Source organism: Bombus impatiens, unplaced genomic scaffold (genome assembly GCF_000188095.3).
Source record: "Bombus impatiens unplaced genomic scaffold, BIMP_2.2 scf_0248, whole genome shotgun sequence".
Lineage (NCBI taxonomy): Eukaryota > Metazoa > Arthropoda > Insecta > Hymenoptera > Apidae > Bombus > Bombus impatiens.
In genome coordinates, this window is record NT_176667.1 from 699,625 (window position 1) to 719,061 (window position 19,437).

General features: G+C 40.3%; 4 protein-coding genes across 5 annotated transcripts; 1 reads left to right on the top strand and 3 right to left on the bottom strand.

Moving 5' to 3' along the window:
* Positions 1–410: 410 nt before the first annotated feature.
* LOC100748045 (CCAAT/enhancer-binding protein) lies at positions 411–2,377 on the bottom strand. The gene has a single exon (XM_003488599.4). The coding sequence runs from the start codon at positions 1,812–1,814 to the stop codon at positions 753–755; it is 1,062 nt and encodes a 353-aa protein (XP_003488647.1). The 5' UTR covers positions 1,815–2,377; the 3' UTR covers positions 411–752.
* Positions 2,378–3,459: 1,082 nt separating this feature from the next.
* LOC100748163 (longitudinals lacking protein-like) lies at positions 3,460–7,444 on the top strand. 2 transcript variants are annotated; one of them, XM_003488600.4, is made up of 4 exons: positions 3,460–3,646; positions 4,193–4,425; positions 4,505–4,718; positions 4,805–7,444. In XM_003488600.4, exons 2-3 carry the CDS (start codon positions 4,237–4,239, stop codon positions 4,697–4,699), a joined length of 384 nt encoding a protein of 127 aa, XP_003488648.1. In that variant the 5' UTR covers positions 3,460–3,646; positions 4,193–4,236; the 3' UTR covers positions 4,700–4,718; positions 4,805–7,444. The 2 variants fall into 2 exon arrangements, with proteins under 2 accessions (XP_003488648.1, XP_012239686.1); XM_012384263.3 differs by lacking the exon at positions 3,460–3,646 and adding an exon at positions 3,706–3,952.
* Positions 7,445–7,506: 62 nt separating this feature from the next.
* Positions 7,507–10,439, bottom strand: LOC100744687 (arrestin domain-containing protein 3-like). The gene is made up of 8 exons (XM_024366880.2): positions 10,213–10,439; positions 9,347–9,484; positions 9,007–9,221; positions 8,744–8,929; positions 8,450–8,649; positions 8,034–8,245; positions 7,818–7,946; positions 7,507–7,735 (listed from the first exon to the last, which is right to left on the bottom strand). Exons 1-8 carry the CDS (start codon positions 10,328–10,330, stop codon positions 7,713–7,715), a joined length of 1,221 nt encoding a protein of 406 aa, XP_024222648.2. The 5' UTR covers positions 10,331–10,439; the 3' UTR covers positions 7,507–7,712.
* Positions 10,440–15,624: 5,185 nt separating this feature from the next.
* Positions 15,625–19,035, bottom strand: LOC100744806 (arrestin domain-containing protein 2-like). Its single transcript, XM_012384261.3, has 8 exons — positions 18,751–19,035; positions 17,925–18,062; positions 17,579–17,793; positions 17,316–17,501; positions 17,022–17,221; positions 16,626–16,855; positions 16,411–16,539; positions 15,625–16,329 (listed from the first exon to the last, which is right to left on the bottom strand). Exons 1-8 carry the CDS (start codon positions 18,866–18,868, stop codon positions 16,316–16,318), a joined length of 1,230 nt encoding a protein of 409 aa, XP_012239684.1. The 5' UTR covers positions 18,869–19,035; the 3' UTR covers positions 15,625–16,315.
* Between the last annotated feature and the right edge of the window lie 402 nt (positions 19,036–19,437).

A 19,437-nucleotide genomic window follows, 5' to 3' on the forward strand; every position in this document is an offset into this window, starting at 1 on the left:
GGTGGCCACGTGAGAAGCCTCGAAAATCATTCCTCGTGTCTTCTGTTCGCTCTCTTTTTTTTTTTTCGTTTTTCTAAATCTTTTTCTTCGTTTCATTGCGTGTCGTGTACAGACGAACGGGGGGAAAGTGTCCGATGCACTTGGTGTAAACAAAAGTTCGTCGTGAGCAGAGGCACTTTTCTTCCACACGTGAGGTTATCGAGGTAAGCTTCAGCTGCCGAAAAGCTCTCCCCGGGGAGAAACCGACGAGCGTCTCTTCTTCAAACGAGTCACGCCTCTCCCTTCTTCTCCTATCCTCTTTCGTTTGTTCATTCCCGTCGCTCCACGAGATATTCTCTCTCTCTCTCTCTCTCTCTCTCTCTTTCTCTCTTCGTCTTACTCTCTATTTTCCATTCCCATTGCGTCTTTTCTTCTGTCCGCGAGTTGCGTGTGTCGTTTCTGTCGAACAAACGCACGTGTACATCTCGCGTTCTCCATACCGTGGAACGAAACGAGAAAAGACGCAGTAACGTCCGCGACGAATGTCGATCCAGGACATTCTTTTTTACTTAGATCCGGATGACGCGGGTGCGAAAGGATGGAGCTGAACCATCAGGCAACCCGGAAAACGGAAGTCGCTTCGAAATGACTCTCTTTCGCAATGGAATCGACCCGAAAGGCAAGGGACGAAGGCCGATACCGGTGGACGAGAGAAGGGCGTAATAAAGGCGGCACGATGCCACCGTGGTACTCAACGACGACGTTGTCGTGCGCTACATGGGCCCCACCGCGTGCTGTTGGAATTGATCGAGATGCCTCGAGATCTCACGATGAAGCTGTTCCGGTACCACGCCGACGCTGCTAAACAGAGACCTAAGAACGTTCAGTTCCTCCGTCAGCAATTCGATCCTTTTTTTGAGCAGGTCGTTGTCTTTCACCAGTAGCTTCACCTTCTCCTCGGTTTCCCTCGATCGTACCTTCGCCTTCTCGCGACTTTTCCTCACCGCGATGTTGTTCCTTTCGCGTCGTCTTCTGTACTCGTCGCTGGCTTTGTCGATGGCCTTGGTCTGTTTTCTGGCAACAGCGGCGGCAGTGTTTGCGTGATGTTGATGCGCCATCACAGGCTTCATCGGTCCTCCCCGAGGCGGTGGTTGGTGCACCGGTGCACCGGGATGCCCTCCAGGTACCGTGGACGGCGTTAAAGTTGTGAAGGTTGGTGCTCCGTTGGCGAACGGTCCGTTTGTAACTGGGCTGTATCCGCCTGGTGGATATTGCGGGCAGTGACGACGATAGTCCGCCGGGTCGAGCGGTTCCTCTTTAATGCTGGGCGATTCGGAGCTCGAGCTGTTGCTGTCGCTACAGCTGTTGCTGCCCTGGTGATAGCTCGCTCCGCTGTGGACAGGTTGCGGCATGTACGCGAGCGTGGTACGTGGATAACCCGGCGTTCTGACATGTTTCACGGCTCCGTTGTTAGCACCTAACATATCTAGCAGGCCGTCGTTGAAGTGGCTATCATCGATCAGATGTTGCAGATCTAACGATATCTCTGGCGTATTCAGGTCTGTCAGCTCACCGGCTGCGGCGCAATGTTCCGCGTACTGTTGGTGAAGGCTAGCCTTGCTCGCCGAGACCTTGCTCACCACCGAGCTGCTCTGCTGCTGACTGTGATTATGATTCACCTGCAGAGCAGAGTTATTGTTGTTCGCTGCGTTGTTGTTGTTGTTGTTCTGATGGTTGTTATTATTGTTGTTGAGTACTTGAGATTTCTTGAGATCGGCCGCACCGTGGGCCTGAGCCTGATGGGCCGCTGAATCGTACATGACTGGTGACTCCATTGCTCACTCGCACATCACAGATACGATATATCTTTCCGCGATTCTACTATCACCTTCTTTCGCCTTATCGTTGTATTTATATCCGAGTGTCCGTTTGTTTTTATTCTCGGTTTCTTTGAATAATTTACCCGTATTTCGGATTGTAATTCGATTACACGTTGTGCACGGAAAAACAGAGAGCCAATCGTATCGCTGTGAAACTTTACCACGAGAGAACGACCTCGAGCGGCAAGCCGGGGATTTTCCCGTGCGGACGGGCCGAGATCTGACACTGGTCCAAGTACCAAAACGTGACCCTCGACTATTCCAATTTTCGAGGACGAAGAAGCGCGCCGCGCTAACTTTCGGCAGCCTTAGGAGGACACAAGATGATCGTTACTCGGTTAAAACCGCGTGGTTCGTATGCGCCAACGCGTTCACCACGCCTACGCGGGCTTTTTCGTGCTCACGGTTACGGTACACCACAGAGAATGCCCAGAAAACGAGAAAACGATATCACCCGCACAAGAGCTGGCGCACGACTGAGCGGCTTTGCGGCATGTCGCAAGCTTTCAATGTGGCGTGCGACGAGAGCAACTCCATGCCTCATTGCGCTTGCGCTCGCGCGCTTCCCTCTCAGCCGCTCTCCTCGCCTCTTTCCTCTTCTAGCGATCCGCGCTAAGAGCATGGATACCGCGCGTCCACCGTGCTCCTTCTTTCTCTCCCTCTTTCTTCGTTTTATTCCGATCGCTCCTTCCTTCTCTTTTCCTCTCCTTTCTATTTTCCCTTCCTCCCTCTCTGTCGCTCTTTCCCTCTCTCCTAGGTTAAATCTTTCTTTGTTCGTTTTACAGGTTGACATGCTGTCGTCCCGTCGCGGCATCGCGCGACAGGAAAACTTTTCCGGTGCTCGCCTTTCTCGGTTCTATTTATAAGAACTTATACACGAATCCGCCGTTCTTTCGATCCACGGATTTTCCACGGAAATCGGAAGACTTTCCATGCGATTTTCTTCTTCGTTTCGCTCTTTCTGCCTTTCGACGTGTATATACGCGCCGTCTCGATGACGCGCGGCCTCCGTTCGCTATAACTATATACACACGAATGGAGAACGCGCGATTTGTTTCGTAGGACAACCGATTTGACGATTATCGTTACCGTCATCGTTGGGCACTCGATCGGAACCGATTTCTAATACCGGGCACATTTGATTTGTCAGTTAGCCGAGTAGCGATATCTGTCCAATTGCTTGCGTGAGATTGCGCAATTAGCAGTAACAAAGTAAGAGAGGATATTATCGGCGGTAGATGGGAGATCCTTATGCGAATTGTACGGGAATGGAACGAATAATGGAATGATGTTTCTGATATCGAAATGTTTCTTTATCCTCGTCCTAAAATATTATGAGCGGTTCTGTTCAAATTTAGAGTAACGATTCGTCGAGAGGGGAATTTGAACCTTATAATGTGTGATTTTAACCGTTCTATCTTTGTTTCAGGAGATCGCGTTCTTTGATGTTATATCTAGGAATGCATTTTATGCGCTGCAATGACGTCGATATACAATTTTGGATTGACATTTATGTAGAGAGAATTTCGAATATTCCTCCAAGCGCGTGAATCAACGCCGCCAGCGACATCTTCAGACGGAAAACGAAATCATAGCCAGTCGGTATAATATTTGCGAGCCGATCTACGGCGAAAGGATCCGAATCTAACCGAATTTCTTCGCCGTGATATTAGCCACAACAAAAAATTAGTAACATTCGCGTAAAAACTTTTCGGAAATATATATTTTTCACGTTCTTTTTGTGATTCACCATTGCTGCCGAGAATATAGTGCTTCGCGACATTAAGGTAAGTACTAGATTTCGTTAGGTTATTTTTCTCGCGCGTTTCGCATTATTGGGCCGTTTTGGGCCCACGACTGCCTTTGACGGAACGGTCCGAAGGATGTACGCGTATTGTTATGACAAAATACAAGTAACACGTCATGCACAGTATTTTCAAATACTAAAGTAGGAATTTGCATCGTGGCGTGATATTTGCTTTTTTATTTCTACTTTTGCTTTGCCAAACATTCTCAAACGCATCGTACACGAGTTGCCTGATTGGTTTTGGGCTTAACCTAAACAAAATCTGCTGCACGAAATTCCACGCAAGGTACCAACGTATTGTCTTGTATACGTTCTAGAAATTTTGTCCTTCGTTTCATGGTTTACGTGTTTCAAGGTGATTAAGTTATTAAACAATGTTTTTAAATGTTTTTTGATTGAACGTGCATATGCGTTTTTGGCCTTATACGCATGGTGATATTTATATAACATTGTCATTATTATAATTATATTACTCTGTTTTATATGCTTTTAGTTCAGTGTGTGTTACTAAAACTTGTTTTTCCAGTTTTGAAATCCAAGCGAGGTTCATTGGTACATTGGTCGTCAACAATGGCAGATGAACAGCAACAGTTTTTTCTTAAATGGAATGATTTCCAATCTAATATGGTATCATCGTTTAAACACTTACGAGATGAAAAAAGTTTTACGGATGTGACGTTAGCTTGTGATGGTCAAACTTGTAAAGCACATAAGATGGTATTATCTGCTTGTAGTCCCTATTTTAAGTCTTTGTTAGAGGTATGTTATCATCCTGTTATGCGAAATGTAATTTTTGGGAGATACGACGCAAGTGTTAATTTTCTAAAATTTTTTGTAGGAAAATCCGTCCAAACATCCCATTATAATTCTAAAAGATGTTGCATACAGCCATCTTCAAGCTATTTTGGAGTTTATGTATGCAGGAGAAGTTAATGTTTCGCAAGATCAGTTGCCTGCATTTCTTAAAACTGCTGATCGGCTTAAAGTCAAAGGGTTAGCAGAAGCACCAGGTGCCATTAAGAGAGAGGGTTAAAGTTATACTTATAGTTATGGTAAGGTCATGTATTAGATTCGGTTGACAAATTTCACTATATTTCATATATTTCCTTCAATTTAGTACTTGTGCTTCCCTTTCCAGGATATTGGAAAGCGTGTGGACTAAAAAAAAAGTGTAATAATGTAAAGTGATTACGTAAAGACATATACCACACACCATAAAAAACACACGCTATGTGTGCACAACTCAGTGTCCTCTGGTTCATGACTTGGATCAACACACAGCGACAATGTAAATTGCCTTTTCTTCATCTCAGTTAATGTTAATGTTGTATTGAATGTATGTATACAAATATGGTAGAGACGAAATGTTGATGTTTGTCTTGAACCCGTTGCGCCATGCAGTGGCGACAACACATTGATTATTTTTTTAAAACAAAGTGCTGCAGAAACTAATAAGTGGGTCACCATAGTTTACAATACACGGGACAGTTTTGTGGATCAAATGGAAATGTTAAAAGACATCTTTACAACTGCTGTTTTTAAAATGGATCTACTGTCTCACTATATTTTCCTATCGGTGGTTCCATGGTAGATCTGTTCACGAGGCATTAAAATTTCTTAAATCTGTACCAAATATTGGATAAGCGCAACCTTTTTACCGTTTTCTTCTTTACGGAGGATAGAGCAATATTTTATTGTAATATAAAAACTAAATATATTCGAGAAATAAGAGTTTATGATACTGTAATTGTAAGCCAATGTGTTAATATAGGAGAGCAAGAAATTTAGATCGTATCGTGAATAGATCTGCAATACCCCGATAATCCCATGAAAGAATGTTAAATCAAGTTTACTGGAAGTTGTAACATGCGTGTCGTTTATTGCTCTCTTTTATTATCGACAGTATGTTTAGTTTGGTGTATATACACGATTATTCCTCAAATTATTGGGATATAAAACAACTCTTGTGTGGATATATCTGTGGTATCTCTTGTAGTTTAAGAAACAATCGTGTATATATATTCAACCAAATATAGTGTTCGTGGATTGATAGATCGTGTCGTTTCTCACCGGTTAACATTCGCAATTGGCACGAGAATAATTGTTCCGTTCATCTTTTATTCAGTCGGTACCAGTTACCTCTTCTAGTGATCATGATTTTTTTACTTAACCAAATACTGCCAGTATTTATACCGGCGTATTCACAATATTACCGATAGACCAAATTTATTTATGATAATAATATATTAAGGGTTGAATGTCTTAAATCGAGGGAAGGTTATTGTAATATAAGCGAAACAAATTTTTGTAAAGTCGGAGCGCACAGTTCCTTTCCCCTCCCGATGAATCAGAATAATCAGAGTTAAAGGCAAAAAAGTCAGGAAACATTATCGAGTCAAGAACATATGTATTGATACGTGTTGTACGCAAAAATATAAAAATACCATTTTATTTGTTATATAATCGCGAGTCCAAGAACTTTTGCTACTTTTACTTCGAAGAACTAATTTCATACTTCTCGTAAGTCGATGAATTATGATTTTGCTTTATTCTTTTCTTATTTCTTAATATATTTGATTCAATTCTTGACTCTTCTTATTTTTTTTCTTTTCCTAAATATTACTTTTGGTATAATATCGTTTGGTATACCTTGCGATAATTATCAAAGAAAAATTAGGTGTATTTACCATTTAGAATGATATATACGTTGAACGATATTACGTATATTTACGATTTTTGAATTCATTTTTAAACATCACGAGTACTTCTACGATACTGAATGCCAATTTAGGATTACACATTCGTTTCCTATACTTGAAGCATATTGGAAACAAAATCGTACAAACAAATTGTCGTAGCACAATTTTTTCTGTCTTTTTTTAATTGCGTCGGATGTTCTTGTGAACATTGTTACGATTGTATGATTATTTAGAAACAACAAATTGACGCTCGAGTGGAATTTCTATCTTGACGATATTAACGAACTAATTCGGAACGAGTTAATTAAGAACGATTGTTGTAATTATGTACAACATAAACGCATGTAATGGGACCAGCCACAATGAACTATAAAGGTACAATTGGAATTGACTTTGTCTAGCCTCCGTTAATAGCTGTATTGAACATTATTTTCGAACTGTGTTCGAACACATATCAATTATTTTGCTCGATTCGCGCTATGAGCGAAAGAAAAGTTTTCACAGTCATCCGATAGCAAGTCGTACTTGAAAAGCAAAGAAAAAAGAATGACGACCGTGTCTGTTCACAGTATTTAAGACAGCCTTTAACATTAAGATGGTTGGGTTCAGTTCCTACAATGACACGTTTCTCGGGCATTTGGTGATTAAAATGTGAATTGTACCGTGTGTATTTACTAAAGTATCAAGAGCTGTATACACTTTAGAGTAGATGTTATATGAGTGATGATTCGAGATAAGTTTGCAACTTGTTGATAAGCTTTCCTCCATATTCTTAACCACTTATGTTACACGAGTAGAGGTGTTCAAGAGCTATTGTAAGTTTTTTACTCTTCTCTTTATCCAAACCTTTTTGAGAACGACCGATTTGCGATCTATTGATTTACCAAGGTTTTCCGACGAATCTCTCATTCCTTTTATACTGCTACTTTTTGTCACGAAATTTTCCTCGTTCACCTTTTTAAAGATAATATTCGACTTTTTCCTTTTTGTCTCCTTTTAATAATTATAATGTGACTCGATGATGATTATGATTACAATATGACAATGTTGAGATATAAAAATAAATTGTGTAAATATATCATTTTCGTAAAACTGTTGCTTTTCCCTAATGCCTTCTAACTTCAGCTGGCAATAACAAAATGTACACTTTTTTTTGACATGAAAAGTATATTTATATGCTTGTGAACAGAGTTCAAATGCGTATATAATCATACATATAAAATAGTTAAAGTCAGTTAATAAATTGTGTCAAAACATATATAGAAACTTCAACGTAGCTTTTCACCTGTTGGTGAATATTGTTATGTTTCGAACGAATTAGGCACCCAGATAATCAACTCTCAGTTCCTATAATCTTTCATTGGGTAACCCTGGAAGACAAGAAATTCAACTGAAAATTCACTCTACGATTAAAACCACTTAGATTGTTTCCTAATGAATTCATGATCTTACTTGGTGCTGGATAGTTGTATACAGGATACTTAGGCGAAAAAGGAATATTCGCACCGAATACGAATTCCGATTCATGTATATCTCTAATGTCTGGAGTTTCAGACGAACCTACTTCGTAGGATGGTGGTGCTAAACAAGAGACGAAAGGTAATGCTCGTTAACTTGCTACTCCATTTTCTTTTGCATATATTAAACACAGATTTATTTATTTCTTACGTATATCCAGGTAAGCCGTAGAAGCGGTAATTCGATCTTGTAACGGACTATTTGATGCACTTGATGGTCCTGGCGTCGATGTTGTCACTACAGCCGGCTGTGCTACAAGTGGAGTGGAAGAGGCTACGCCCCTATGCAGAAGTGTCAAAGCTGGACGATATAACGGTATCGTTCCGATTAGAACAGGGTAATGTCTCTTCATTTTAGAATACCTGATTTTACACATGAACGAAATCATCGATGAATATAATTGAGATTTTAGAAAGTAAACCACGCTTATAATATTGCGTCGTGGTTATTATATCTCATATCTTTGATATCGTAATTGCTTCTAGTATTAATATTACGATAGTAATCTGATACGAAGCAATAAAAATAGCTGAAAGTATTATCCACTTTCAATCAGTGTTACTTACGGTCCCGAAATGTGAACAGTGACGATCACCTCGTACTCTAAATCTATTATGCTACAATATTGAAGATCAGAAGGTGCTATTGGTGGTACTAAAATCTCCGATGTAATGCGGCCATGTGTCGGAAATGGTGGCATATGCCTATTTTTTTTTAATACTTTTTTATGAACCATTGTATTACTTAGCGTGCGAAAATGGGCTGTCTGCAAGAAGAAAAAGAATAGACGAAAGACGAAACGAAATAGTGCCTCGGCATTGTAGAAATTGGTATCTTGACCATTTTCAACCGTCACTTACTCGTAATAATTTTGTGCTCAGTTTCCTAATCGGTATATCCGGGGTACTCGTGTAATGTATCGTTGTAGTTATTATTTGCCCTGGTACGTATCCAGTGCAAGGCACCATGATTTGTAAACTTATCGAGCCTTGCCCGACCCAGCACAAGCAATTGAAATTCTTGTTCGTTTCATCGTGGATTGCAAACTGTGCGAGGAATAGAATAATTCGTAAATTTGAAATACGTTTGTATATCATTCTAGAGGTGAATATTAATTCCTTACGCATTTTTCACGATAAAGGTTCAAGTCGAAACGCGAAACTACGCTGAACGCTGCTTTGCACTCGTGATTGAACTTAAATGCTCTTTCGAGAACGACTTTCATCGTGTATCTTACGTACCCAGTGTCATGTTCAAAGCTGCATGGTATGTCACAGGGCAATCGGAAGCTAAACGAATACTCGGTACGCCCGTGGGAGATTGTATGCCCTGTCTGGCCTGCAAAATTGATAAGCACGTTTCTATTTTGAATTTCGTAGATTTCATTCGATATCTTCTGTTTGTCATCAACACTGATCACCGTCTTGCTCAAATATTTAAATCTCTTGGAAACTGTTACTCACTTGCTGAAATACCAAGTATGTTATGCTTGAAATTGAAGTATTCCTCTTTGCCTGAAAAGCTGTGCGACCTTATATCATCTATTGCATCATTTTCCAACCAATGAACAAATGCTGATCCGTTTACAGTGAAATATAATCCTATAATCGAGAGTCAAGCAGATCTTGGATAAATTCACAATCGATCTTTCTTTATCTCTGGATGCACGTTCGATAAAAAGGCGATAATCTTGTCAGACTGGTTCATCTCACTAGCATGATTAAATAACGATTTACTTACGCGCCTAATTAGAATTGTGCAATTTTTCCAATAGAAGTGAAATAATGATTACATTGTTTCATGCTACAATGTTATTCGTACACCGATGTCTTCAACTAGAGACGATTAATCGTGAATCTACGAATGATCCACATTTGGTAAATTTTTTTCAACGAAACACGTTTTTTGCTGTTTGTAGAATTCGTTGGAACATCGCACAGAGATTAGGTACACGACAATTTTATAGGCTTATACGTATATCTCGTTGGCAACGCAATTAAAAAACGTGCGAGTTTCCTTTGTAGCTATGTACGTTTAACGTTGCCGAAAACAGGATTATGCTACTGTAACGGTTGTTTCAGATTAAACGTAGTAAAGCAGTTTACCGCAAAGCAGAACAATACAAGAATGTGATTGTTTGCAGAGATGTCAGTTTCTCATATCGAATTCACATTGACATTTTAATTATCAATTACCATATCACGTTTAGTTTGAAATGACAGTAAATTCGAAAACTATATATGTAATACATAATTAAAAGCCGAAGACGATTCCTCGGGACGCGGCGCGTTTGAAAATCCTGTCGCGTTTCATAACCGCAATAACTCACCTTTAACATGCTTCTCTTTTGTCGCGTCTATGATAATTCTTCCGGTGACAATTTCACCGGGTTCATATGTGGCGCTTGATTTGTTGAATACTATGCAAAATTGCTTCAAAGACGCCATATTGTATAAGGAACGTCCAGTACTGGTGATTCACAGTTCCAAATTTTCTTTCTCGTGTAAGAAACTAAAATCGTCAACTTTCACGCAGCACAGTTTATAAATCACACATCTCCCACTCGATCGTTGACTGATTCGAATTTCTGTTTGACATTGATACTAAAACAACAAACAAGGCGATTGAGGAATATTATTGGGATAGGAATCAATAAATAGAAGCAAGGACTGTACGTTACTATCGATGTGATATCTGGCAGTTTGTTTGAAATAATAGTTACGATATTCTTACTGGCAATCAGTCGGAACTATCCTCAAGAAGAGGCAATCGATCTTTTAAGGGCGCGTGATTCGCTTTTCCCGTCAGCGCGTAACTTGTACGAATTCAGTTCGTTTCTTCGCTGCTCCCTCGCGATCTGATAAATAATGATGACATTTCGTGTCATTCCAATACTTATAATTTTAACGTAGAATATAAAATTGAGAAATGCAACGAAGGTGGATCCACAAGTAATATCTCCGATCATCGACCGCGTTTCGAGGGCAATTTTCCACTTTGAAAATTGCCGCATCGCGTCTGTTTCCGACAATCTGGTTCGACGTTTACCTGTTGGTCGTGTTTGCCGAAGTTTGACCGCAAGCACGGGGGTTGATCCGTGAGCAGTTACCACACGTTGCGGTGCAAATTCGAGAGCAATCTCAGCGAACGTTTATGTAGTATGTCATCGCGAACCATCGATTACCCTAAAGGGATCGTTGCCGCGTTAGTAACTATCTGCGGTTTTACACGAGAATCCAATTTTCCTTGGGAAAGCTGCGCGCCTTTGCATCCGCTTAGCGAATAAAATCTTCATCGTTCCAATAAAACTTCACCGTGCATGGGATTAGGAAAAAGCCAGCATCGAGATGTAACGTTTATCGTTGCAAAATTTTCATATATTAGTAATTAATTCCGGTTGTTTTCCTTTGCGCCTTAAACATGTATGTTTAACGGACGCTGGCAAACATTCTTCGAGAATGGTAATAACGGGTTAATGGTAATAATCTTCAACGTGAATAGAGAAATCGATTCAATGGAATATTTGCTCTGTCGATTTCAAATTGAACATCATTCCCCTGATATCCATCTATTCCCTTACATAAACAGCTTCTGTTAAATACCATTATCTTTCATTGAACTCCGCTGTTCGTACAGTCGATTCACCGTTACGCTTATAAATTCGTACGACTTGGAAAACCGTCGAACTCAGAAGAGTCCTCTAACACGTGACATTTATTTCCCTACTTGTAACCGTATTTTATTTCTTCAACGATAAGATGAAATCCATCATCAGGTGGTGACCTACGGAGATCCCGAGGAGTCACGGAAGCGAAATGGATCGAATTAATAAAGAGACACGTGCGAAGAGAAAGGAAGCCCCGGGGACGTTGGAGGTGGGTGATCGAGTAGGGTGAAGTAGCTGGCAGGGTGGAGATGGCGACCCGTGCGATTCAACCCCTCAGTAAAGCGGTAACCTCTGTCGAAAATGTAGCTCGGTGGTTTCGAGCTTTATTTTTCGGCATAACGACCGTTGCTTTCCTCCTGCTGTCAATTTTCGGCAGTTTACGGAACGTTGGAGTCTCACGAGATCGTTCGGATTGAAGAGAAAAACTTGGAATTTACCGAAGAAGTTGGAACAATCTGGCGTGACAATCGAGCGGTTTTGATCAACAGGTTTATTCTTCGGTGACAAACAGAAGCGACTGGTGAGATTGAAGTCTCTCAAATGTTTGTTTGTCGAATCGAGGACGATAATTGAAGCACGAGCACTTAGGATGTTCGACTATTTTAGGTGGAGATACGCCAGCACGAGCTCCTGTCGATAACTCGTATTAAATTCGTAACTTATTGCAATATTCTCACATATTAATTAAAATCTAGTTAAATAAGAAGTAATTATAAACACAGAGCAAGTACGAGCTTACATTTGGTAATATTGATTTCAGATGGGTTGGAAATTAACCAGCAAAAACGAAAGGGATGCGCTGTATGCGAGGTTTTTAGCAAATTAATGCAGAGGTTCGCGTTACCGCGCGCAAGAGTATTCATATAAATTTTGCGTTTGAGCGAAACATCGCGGTGGATGAGTTGGTTCTCTCTTAGTCGAGGCTTCCCTTTTATCGTTGGTTTGAAGCGAGAAAGAAATTTACGACAGCCGAAGGGAAATAAAATATCGCCGCGAGATTCTTTTTATTTACACTTGTTTCCCCGCAAGCCGATCGTTTACCAGGGGAATCGTCGCGTTGCCGCACTTCGATCCCCTTCGATGGCGAAAGCAAGCGTCCACGGTGTTTGAAGAGGTCTGTTTGACCTTAGGAAATCGTAGCTGTGACAGCAACAAAAGTTTGTTGGCATCTCTGCTGTCCTTTATATACCAATCGCAAAAAAATATTCTTCGACGCTCGTTGACGTTGTTATTTACCACTGAAAAGTAAATTTTGTACTATGTTTATAACAGGATATTTTCGTAATTCTTATAGCACGATAATGTCAACGTTCTCGATTTCTATTTGAGTGGCTGCTTCGAATTGCAAATGTGATACGAAGCGTTCATCGGACTGCCCTTTTTTTAAGAGTTCGAAGGGTCCAGCGTATCCTTTAATCTCTTTGTCTGTAGATGAATTTTCGAAGATCCTTTCTCACCCTTTGGGCTATTCTCCGAATCACCGCGTCATGCCGTAATAGCAGTGCGTAGAAGCAAAAGAGTCGAGAGCCATCGTAGAAGGGAGGGCAACTCGACAATTGGGCGCGGGGATGAAAATTCAATCCACTCTGGAAGGTTGACGCGCTGTTCGTAGAAGACTCGTGGCGAACCGGCACAACAAAGAGTTTCGTGTTTCATCAACATTGTGGAAACGCAATGAGCTCGCCAGAGAAGCTTTCTGCTTTCGCTTGGTAAATTAAAAAAAGAAGAAAAAACACGAAGGCGAGAAAAAATTCTAAGGAAAGGACAAGCAGGGATGAAAAGGGATAGCAAGGGCATTCATCGAGTTATCGAACTGAGATGACGATGAACAGTCTCGGACAATCGATACATTTAAAGTCTCCGCGAAGTCTCTGTCAGCTACCACATTACCTCAAATCCCCATCGAAGGACGCAGAAGTTCCACGCAGTTGTCTGTGAGCAAATCACCGGGCAAGACATTGGTTTTTGAGTTCCCTCCACAATTGTATCCGGAGACACTCAATACAAATTTCGTTCGTCAGTAGGAAGTTAAAACGTTTCAATAGTTAGCAAGCTGTTCGAACAGGAAATTGGGAAGCCTTCGAAGCTTCGTTGATATATTTACTGTGCATTCTGCCGCAATTGGAATACTTGCAAATGTAAGAGAAAAAAGATTATGGTAGTTTGTTGAACGTAAATCGAGGGTTTGTCTTCGCGATCGATAACGGTCGGTATTGGTGAAACGGTGGTTGAACTCCTAATTAGAAATTCCATATGTAAACTTATCTATCTCTTTGCCTTTCACCTTTCTATCGGTTTATTTACTTCTTTCCGTGTACCCTTTGCTTTTAAGATTGGGCCTACAGAGGCATTTTTTACGCCGCCTGTCGCGTGTCGCACGCGGGAAACACAGCACGCTGGCAATGTTTAGTGTCGGCGTGTAACACGCAGCGTATGAAACGTTCGTGTAATTCTGGCTTAAAATTGATCTCACGCTACTTTCCAATATGTATGTAAGTGTGTGGAAATGTTAACCGCGGTAAGACAAAGTATTTTGAAGTGCGAACCGACGCGATTGTTGAATCGTGTGTATGCGCGGACAGCGGAAAGAGAGTCAGTCTTCGATTGGTATGCGATGAGGACAATCATATTGTGTTCGGAATTTTAGTTGGCCGTCCGTTTATGGCACGTGCAGGCCCATTACCCTCATTAGGAAATTCGGAATTATCGGTCCTTTCAGGGCAGCAAACGTATTGACTCGAGGCCAGGAAAAACCCAGGAAAGGACCAACCGGAAGGGCACGGTGGAAAGGAGAAATCCAACGGCGAGGAGTTCAGCTTCAACCATCGGGCAGTACACACAGGACGACAGAGTCCTAACTTAGTTCGGTTAAGTGCTACAACGAATATAAATAAAGTGCCGTCAAGATCTAACATTCGAGTTATTCCATCTCCTCCACCTTGAACGTTAAGTCATTCGAGGTACGCGATATCGACCGATCGGTTCGACCTGACCGGTTGATCTTTAGTCGATAATACGCAACATATTGTAGTACCTTTTTACAGCATTTTTCGATCAAATTATTCTTAAAATTTCCCTATTGGTTTTCTTCTTCGTGCGTGAAAACGGCTCCTCCTACGTGCATGTATATATTTGTCTTATAAATTTTTAAGAGATTTATTTCACGTTCATTACGTTCGTAGAAATTCGGAAGGGCGAATAACCGAGAGAGCAAACAAAGAACGAAGATAACTATCTAATTAATCGAATGTCCAAGTGATATCTGTTTGTCTTGTTTGTTGGTCTTTTTGAACTAATAGCCGGGCTTTAATTAACTGTCTATCAATATGTTTCAGTGCCGGATCACATCAGGCCGCGAGTACATAGTTTACCAGAGAAAGCGTACAATCCGAGAGCCGGAGAGGATCTGTATAGACTTCGGGCATTCAGCATCTCCCATAAAGGCGTCGTAAACCGTGGTGATTCGATTATCTCGAGACGTCGCAGCAGCAACACTTCTGTCGATAGTAGCAGGTAATTAGTCCTTGTTAAGAATTATGTTTTTCCTGTGTATGCGATTGTGAAAACTCGTTATAAGTATGTTTCAGTAGGAAGTAATTGAAGCGAAACGTACGAAAATTGAAAAATCAAGGATTTGTGTGGTGCCTCGATTGCGCAGAGCACTGGGCGAAAAATTTGAAGCATATCGCGGTCTAACATTTTTTGAATAGAATGCGCGTTGCACCAGCGAACGGTCTACAATTTCGGGAATTTCAAAGCCGATAATCGAACGCGTTCCTGGAACACCGGCTCGATTGCTCTCCCCCGTATTACGATCAGTATCCTTGCTTCCTTTCGTTTCCATCGAATTGCGTTGAATCCGATCTAGAACGAGAACAATGACGGGCAAAATGCGCGACATGCTCTTTCCATCGATCACTCTCTACCACTGGGATTTAACTTAACAGACCGATTTCAATTTTCATGTCATTGGCCTGCTAATAATTAATTGCATCGCAACGTGATTCATTCTCGGTTTTTCAGCCATTTAATATGTAAATTTAAGACATCGATATTTCGTTCAACATTATAATATTACCGGAAAATTCTTTTGTTCTTCAACTTTTACAGAAATCAATTAGAACATGGATTCAGCGGTCTTTGTATCATACACATTTTTTAGGGACATTCGGTATTTAATCCGACTGCCGCAATTTCAATTACAGTATGTTAATCATACGTTTGCTTGTCCCCCAATTTGCATCGCTCTCGCCTCATTATTTTTCGCACTCGTTCGCCCGCTAGATAATCTCGTTGTACTGACGGGGGTATTAGAGGATTCAGCGGAAGCGGAATTAATGGAGCACGTTTGTCGACCTCCCTACTATGATTCTAATACCTCCGAGCCAACCTTGGCCATCGTCTTCAACGATATATTTCAGTCCAACGATATCGATCCTTATATCCTTAATTTCTACGCATTAGAATCGCGATAATAGTCGTTTAAATTAATCGTTTTGTAAATTAAACTCTTCGATCTAGTCGCTTTTAATAAAACAAGCGTGGTTCAGTCATAAAAGAAAATCGATGGCACGAAAAGTATATTCATATGCTTGTAAGCATAGTGCAAATGTGTATACAATCGTAGATATAAAATAGTAAAAATCGGTTAATAACTTGTATCAAAATATATAGAGAATCTTCAACGTAGCTTTTCACCTGTTGGTGAATTTCGTTTTGTCTCGAACGACTTAGTAATCAACTCCCACTCGCTATAATCTTCCATTCATTTGGATAGACCTGGAAGAAAGAAATTCGAATGATAATTTATTCTACGATTAACAACACTTAGATTGTTTCCTAATGAATTCATGATCTCACTTAGTGCTGGATAGTTAAACACAGGATATCTAGGCGCAAAAAAGGTATTCGCACCTAATACGAAATCCGACTCATTGTGATCTCTAATGTTTTGAGTTCCAGACATACATGCTTCGTAGGATGGTGGTGCTAAACAAGAGACGACAGGTAACGCCTACTAACTTGCTACTCCATTTTCCTTTGCATATGTTAAACACAGATTATTCGTTTCTTACGTATATCCAGGTTAAACGACGAACTGTTAGCTAGATCTTGTGTTGGAGCTGTCGGAATATTTGCTGCACTTGCTTGTTCTGGCATCGTCATTGGAACTGGCATTATCGCGGGTTTTGTCACATTTGAGTTTGAGGAGTAGGGTACGACGTTGTACGGAGATGGCAAAGACGGATAATATAATGGTATCGTTCCGATCAGAAGAGGATAAGTTCTCTTAATTTTAGAAAACCTGATTTTGTGCATAAATGAAATCATCGATGAACATAATTGAGTCTTTAGAAAGTAAATCGCGATTATTATATCGCGTCATAGTTATTAACTTATACCTTTGATATCATACTTGTTTCTAGTATTGATATTACGATAGTAATCCATTTTCAATGTATATTACTTACACTGCCGAAATGTGAACAGAGACGATCAACTCGTAATTTAAGTTTATTATTTTACAATGTTGAAGATAAGAGGGTGCTATGGGTGGTACCAAAATTTCCGGCGTTATCTGCCCATTTTTCTGAAATGGTCCAAAATCGCTCGTTTTTTTTATTACTTTGATGTTACTCAATGTCTTCGATGTCGCGTAAAATTGGAGCTTCTGCAAGAATAAAAAGAATAAATGAAGGACGAAACAAAAAAATGCTTCGGCATTGGAGAAATTGCTATCTCGACCATTTTCAACCACCACTCACTCGTAATAATGTCACGCTGACTTTCGTAATCTGTTCATTCGAGTAATTCATGTAATTCAGCGTTGTATTTATCGTCTGGCCTGGTACGTATCCAGAGGAAGGCACTGTGATCTGCAAATCCATCGAGCCTTGCCCGCACCAGCACAAGCGTTTGAAACTTTTCCTTATTCCATCGTTGATTCCAAACTGTGCGAGGAATAGAATAATTCGTTAATTTGAAATACGTTTGCACATTATTCTAGAAATGAGTATCAATTCCTTACGCATTTTTCACGATGAAGGTTCAAGTTTAAATCCGAAACTACGGTGAACGCTGCTTTACACTCGTGATCGAACTTCCATGGTCTATCGATCACGGCTTTTACCGTGTATCTTATGTAGCCATTCGTATGCTCGAAGCTGCATGGTATATCATTGGGCAATCGGAAGCTAAATGTATACTCGTTATGTCCGTAGGGGATTTTATGTCCTGCCTGGCCTGGAAAATTGATAAGCTCGTTACTATTTTGAATTTCGTAAATTTCATTCGTTATCTTCTGTTCATCGTTAACACTGATCGTCGTCTTGCTCAAATATTTAAATCTGCCGAACTTGAAAACTTTCACTCACAATCCTGTGTACCAAATATGTTGTACTTGAAATGGTAGTATTCCTCCGAATTGCTATAGGTTCGCGACTTTGAATCATCTAATAAATCACTTTCGGACCAATGGACATACGATATCCCCTTCGTACTAACATATAATCCTGTAATCAAGAATCAATCAGATTTTAGATAAATTTATAATCGACTTCTATTTATCTCTGGATACATGTTCGATACAAGACAATAATCTTATCAGACTGATTCGTCTCATTAGCACGATTCAATGACGATTTACTTACGCGCCTAATTAGAATTGTGCAATTTTTCCAATAGAAGTGCAATAATGATTACATCAACTACAGACGATTGATACATTCAACTACAGACGATTAACCGTGAATCTACGAATGATCCACATTTCCTAATTTTTTTTTAAAGACACGCGTTTTTTGCTGTTTGCAGAATTCGTCGGGAAATCGCACAGAAATCAGGTACACGAAAATTTTGGCAACGTAATTAAAGAACGTGCGAGTTTCCTTTGTAGCTGCGTACGTTTAACGTTGCCAAAAACAAGATTACGCTATTGTAACGGTTGTTTCAGATTAAACGTAGTAAAGCAGTTTACCGCAAAGCAGAACAATACAAGAATGTGATTGTTTGCAGAGATGTCAGTTTCTCATATCGAATTCACATTGACATTTTAATTATCAATTACCATATCACGTTTAGTTTGAAATGACTGTAAATTCGAAAACTATATATGTACTACATAGTTAAAAGCCGAAGACGATTCCTCTGAACGCGGCGCGTTTGAAAGTTCTATCGCGTTTCACAACCGCAATAACTCACCTCTAACTTGCTTCTCTTTTATTGTGTCTAGGATAATTTTTCCATTGACGATTTCACCGGGCATATATGTGGCGTTTGATCGATCGAATGTCACGCCAAATAGCTTCAACGACGGCATGGCGTATAGGGAACGCTCAGTACTGGTGATTCACAGCGCCAAATTTTTTTTACCGTGTGAGAAATTCTTCCTGAGAATTTTCTCACCGTGTGAAAAGAACTTTCACAGAGCACAGTTTGTGAATCGTCCGGGTCTCACTTGACCATCGACTGGATTGAATTTCTTGTTTCACATTGATACTAAAACAATAGTATTATCGGGATTGGAATCGGTAGATAAAAGCGAGGATATGGCGTTACTATCGACATGATATCTAGCTGTTAGTGATACCGGCGATTTTTTAAATATCAGGGACATGATAATTTGCCATTAGATCCGTTTGGTTAGGGAATACTTTATATAATTTTTTGTGCACACAGTAAGAATCGCGTTTGAGTTTATGAAAGTTATGGTTTAAAAGTATTTTCTTACTGGCAATCAGTCGAAACTATTCTTAAGAAGAGGCAATCGATATTTTAAGGGCGCGTGATTCGCTTTTCTCGTCAGCGCGTAACTTGTACGAATTCAGTTCGTTTCTTCGCTGCTCCCTCGCGATCTGATAAATAATGATGACATTTCGTGTCATTCCA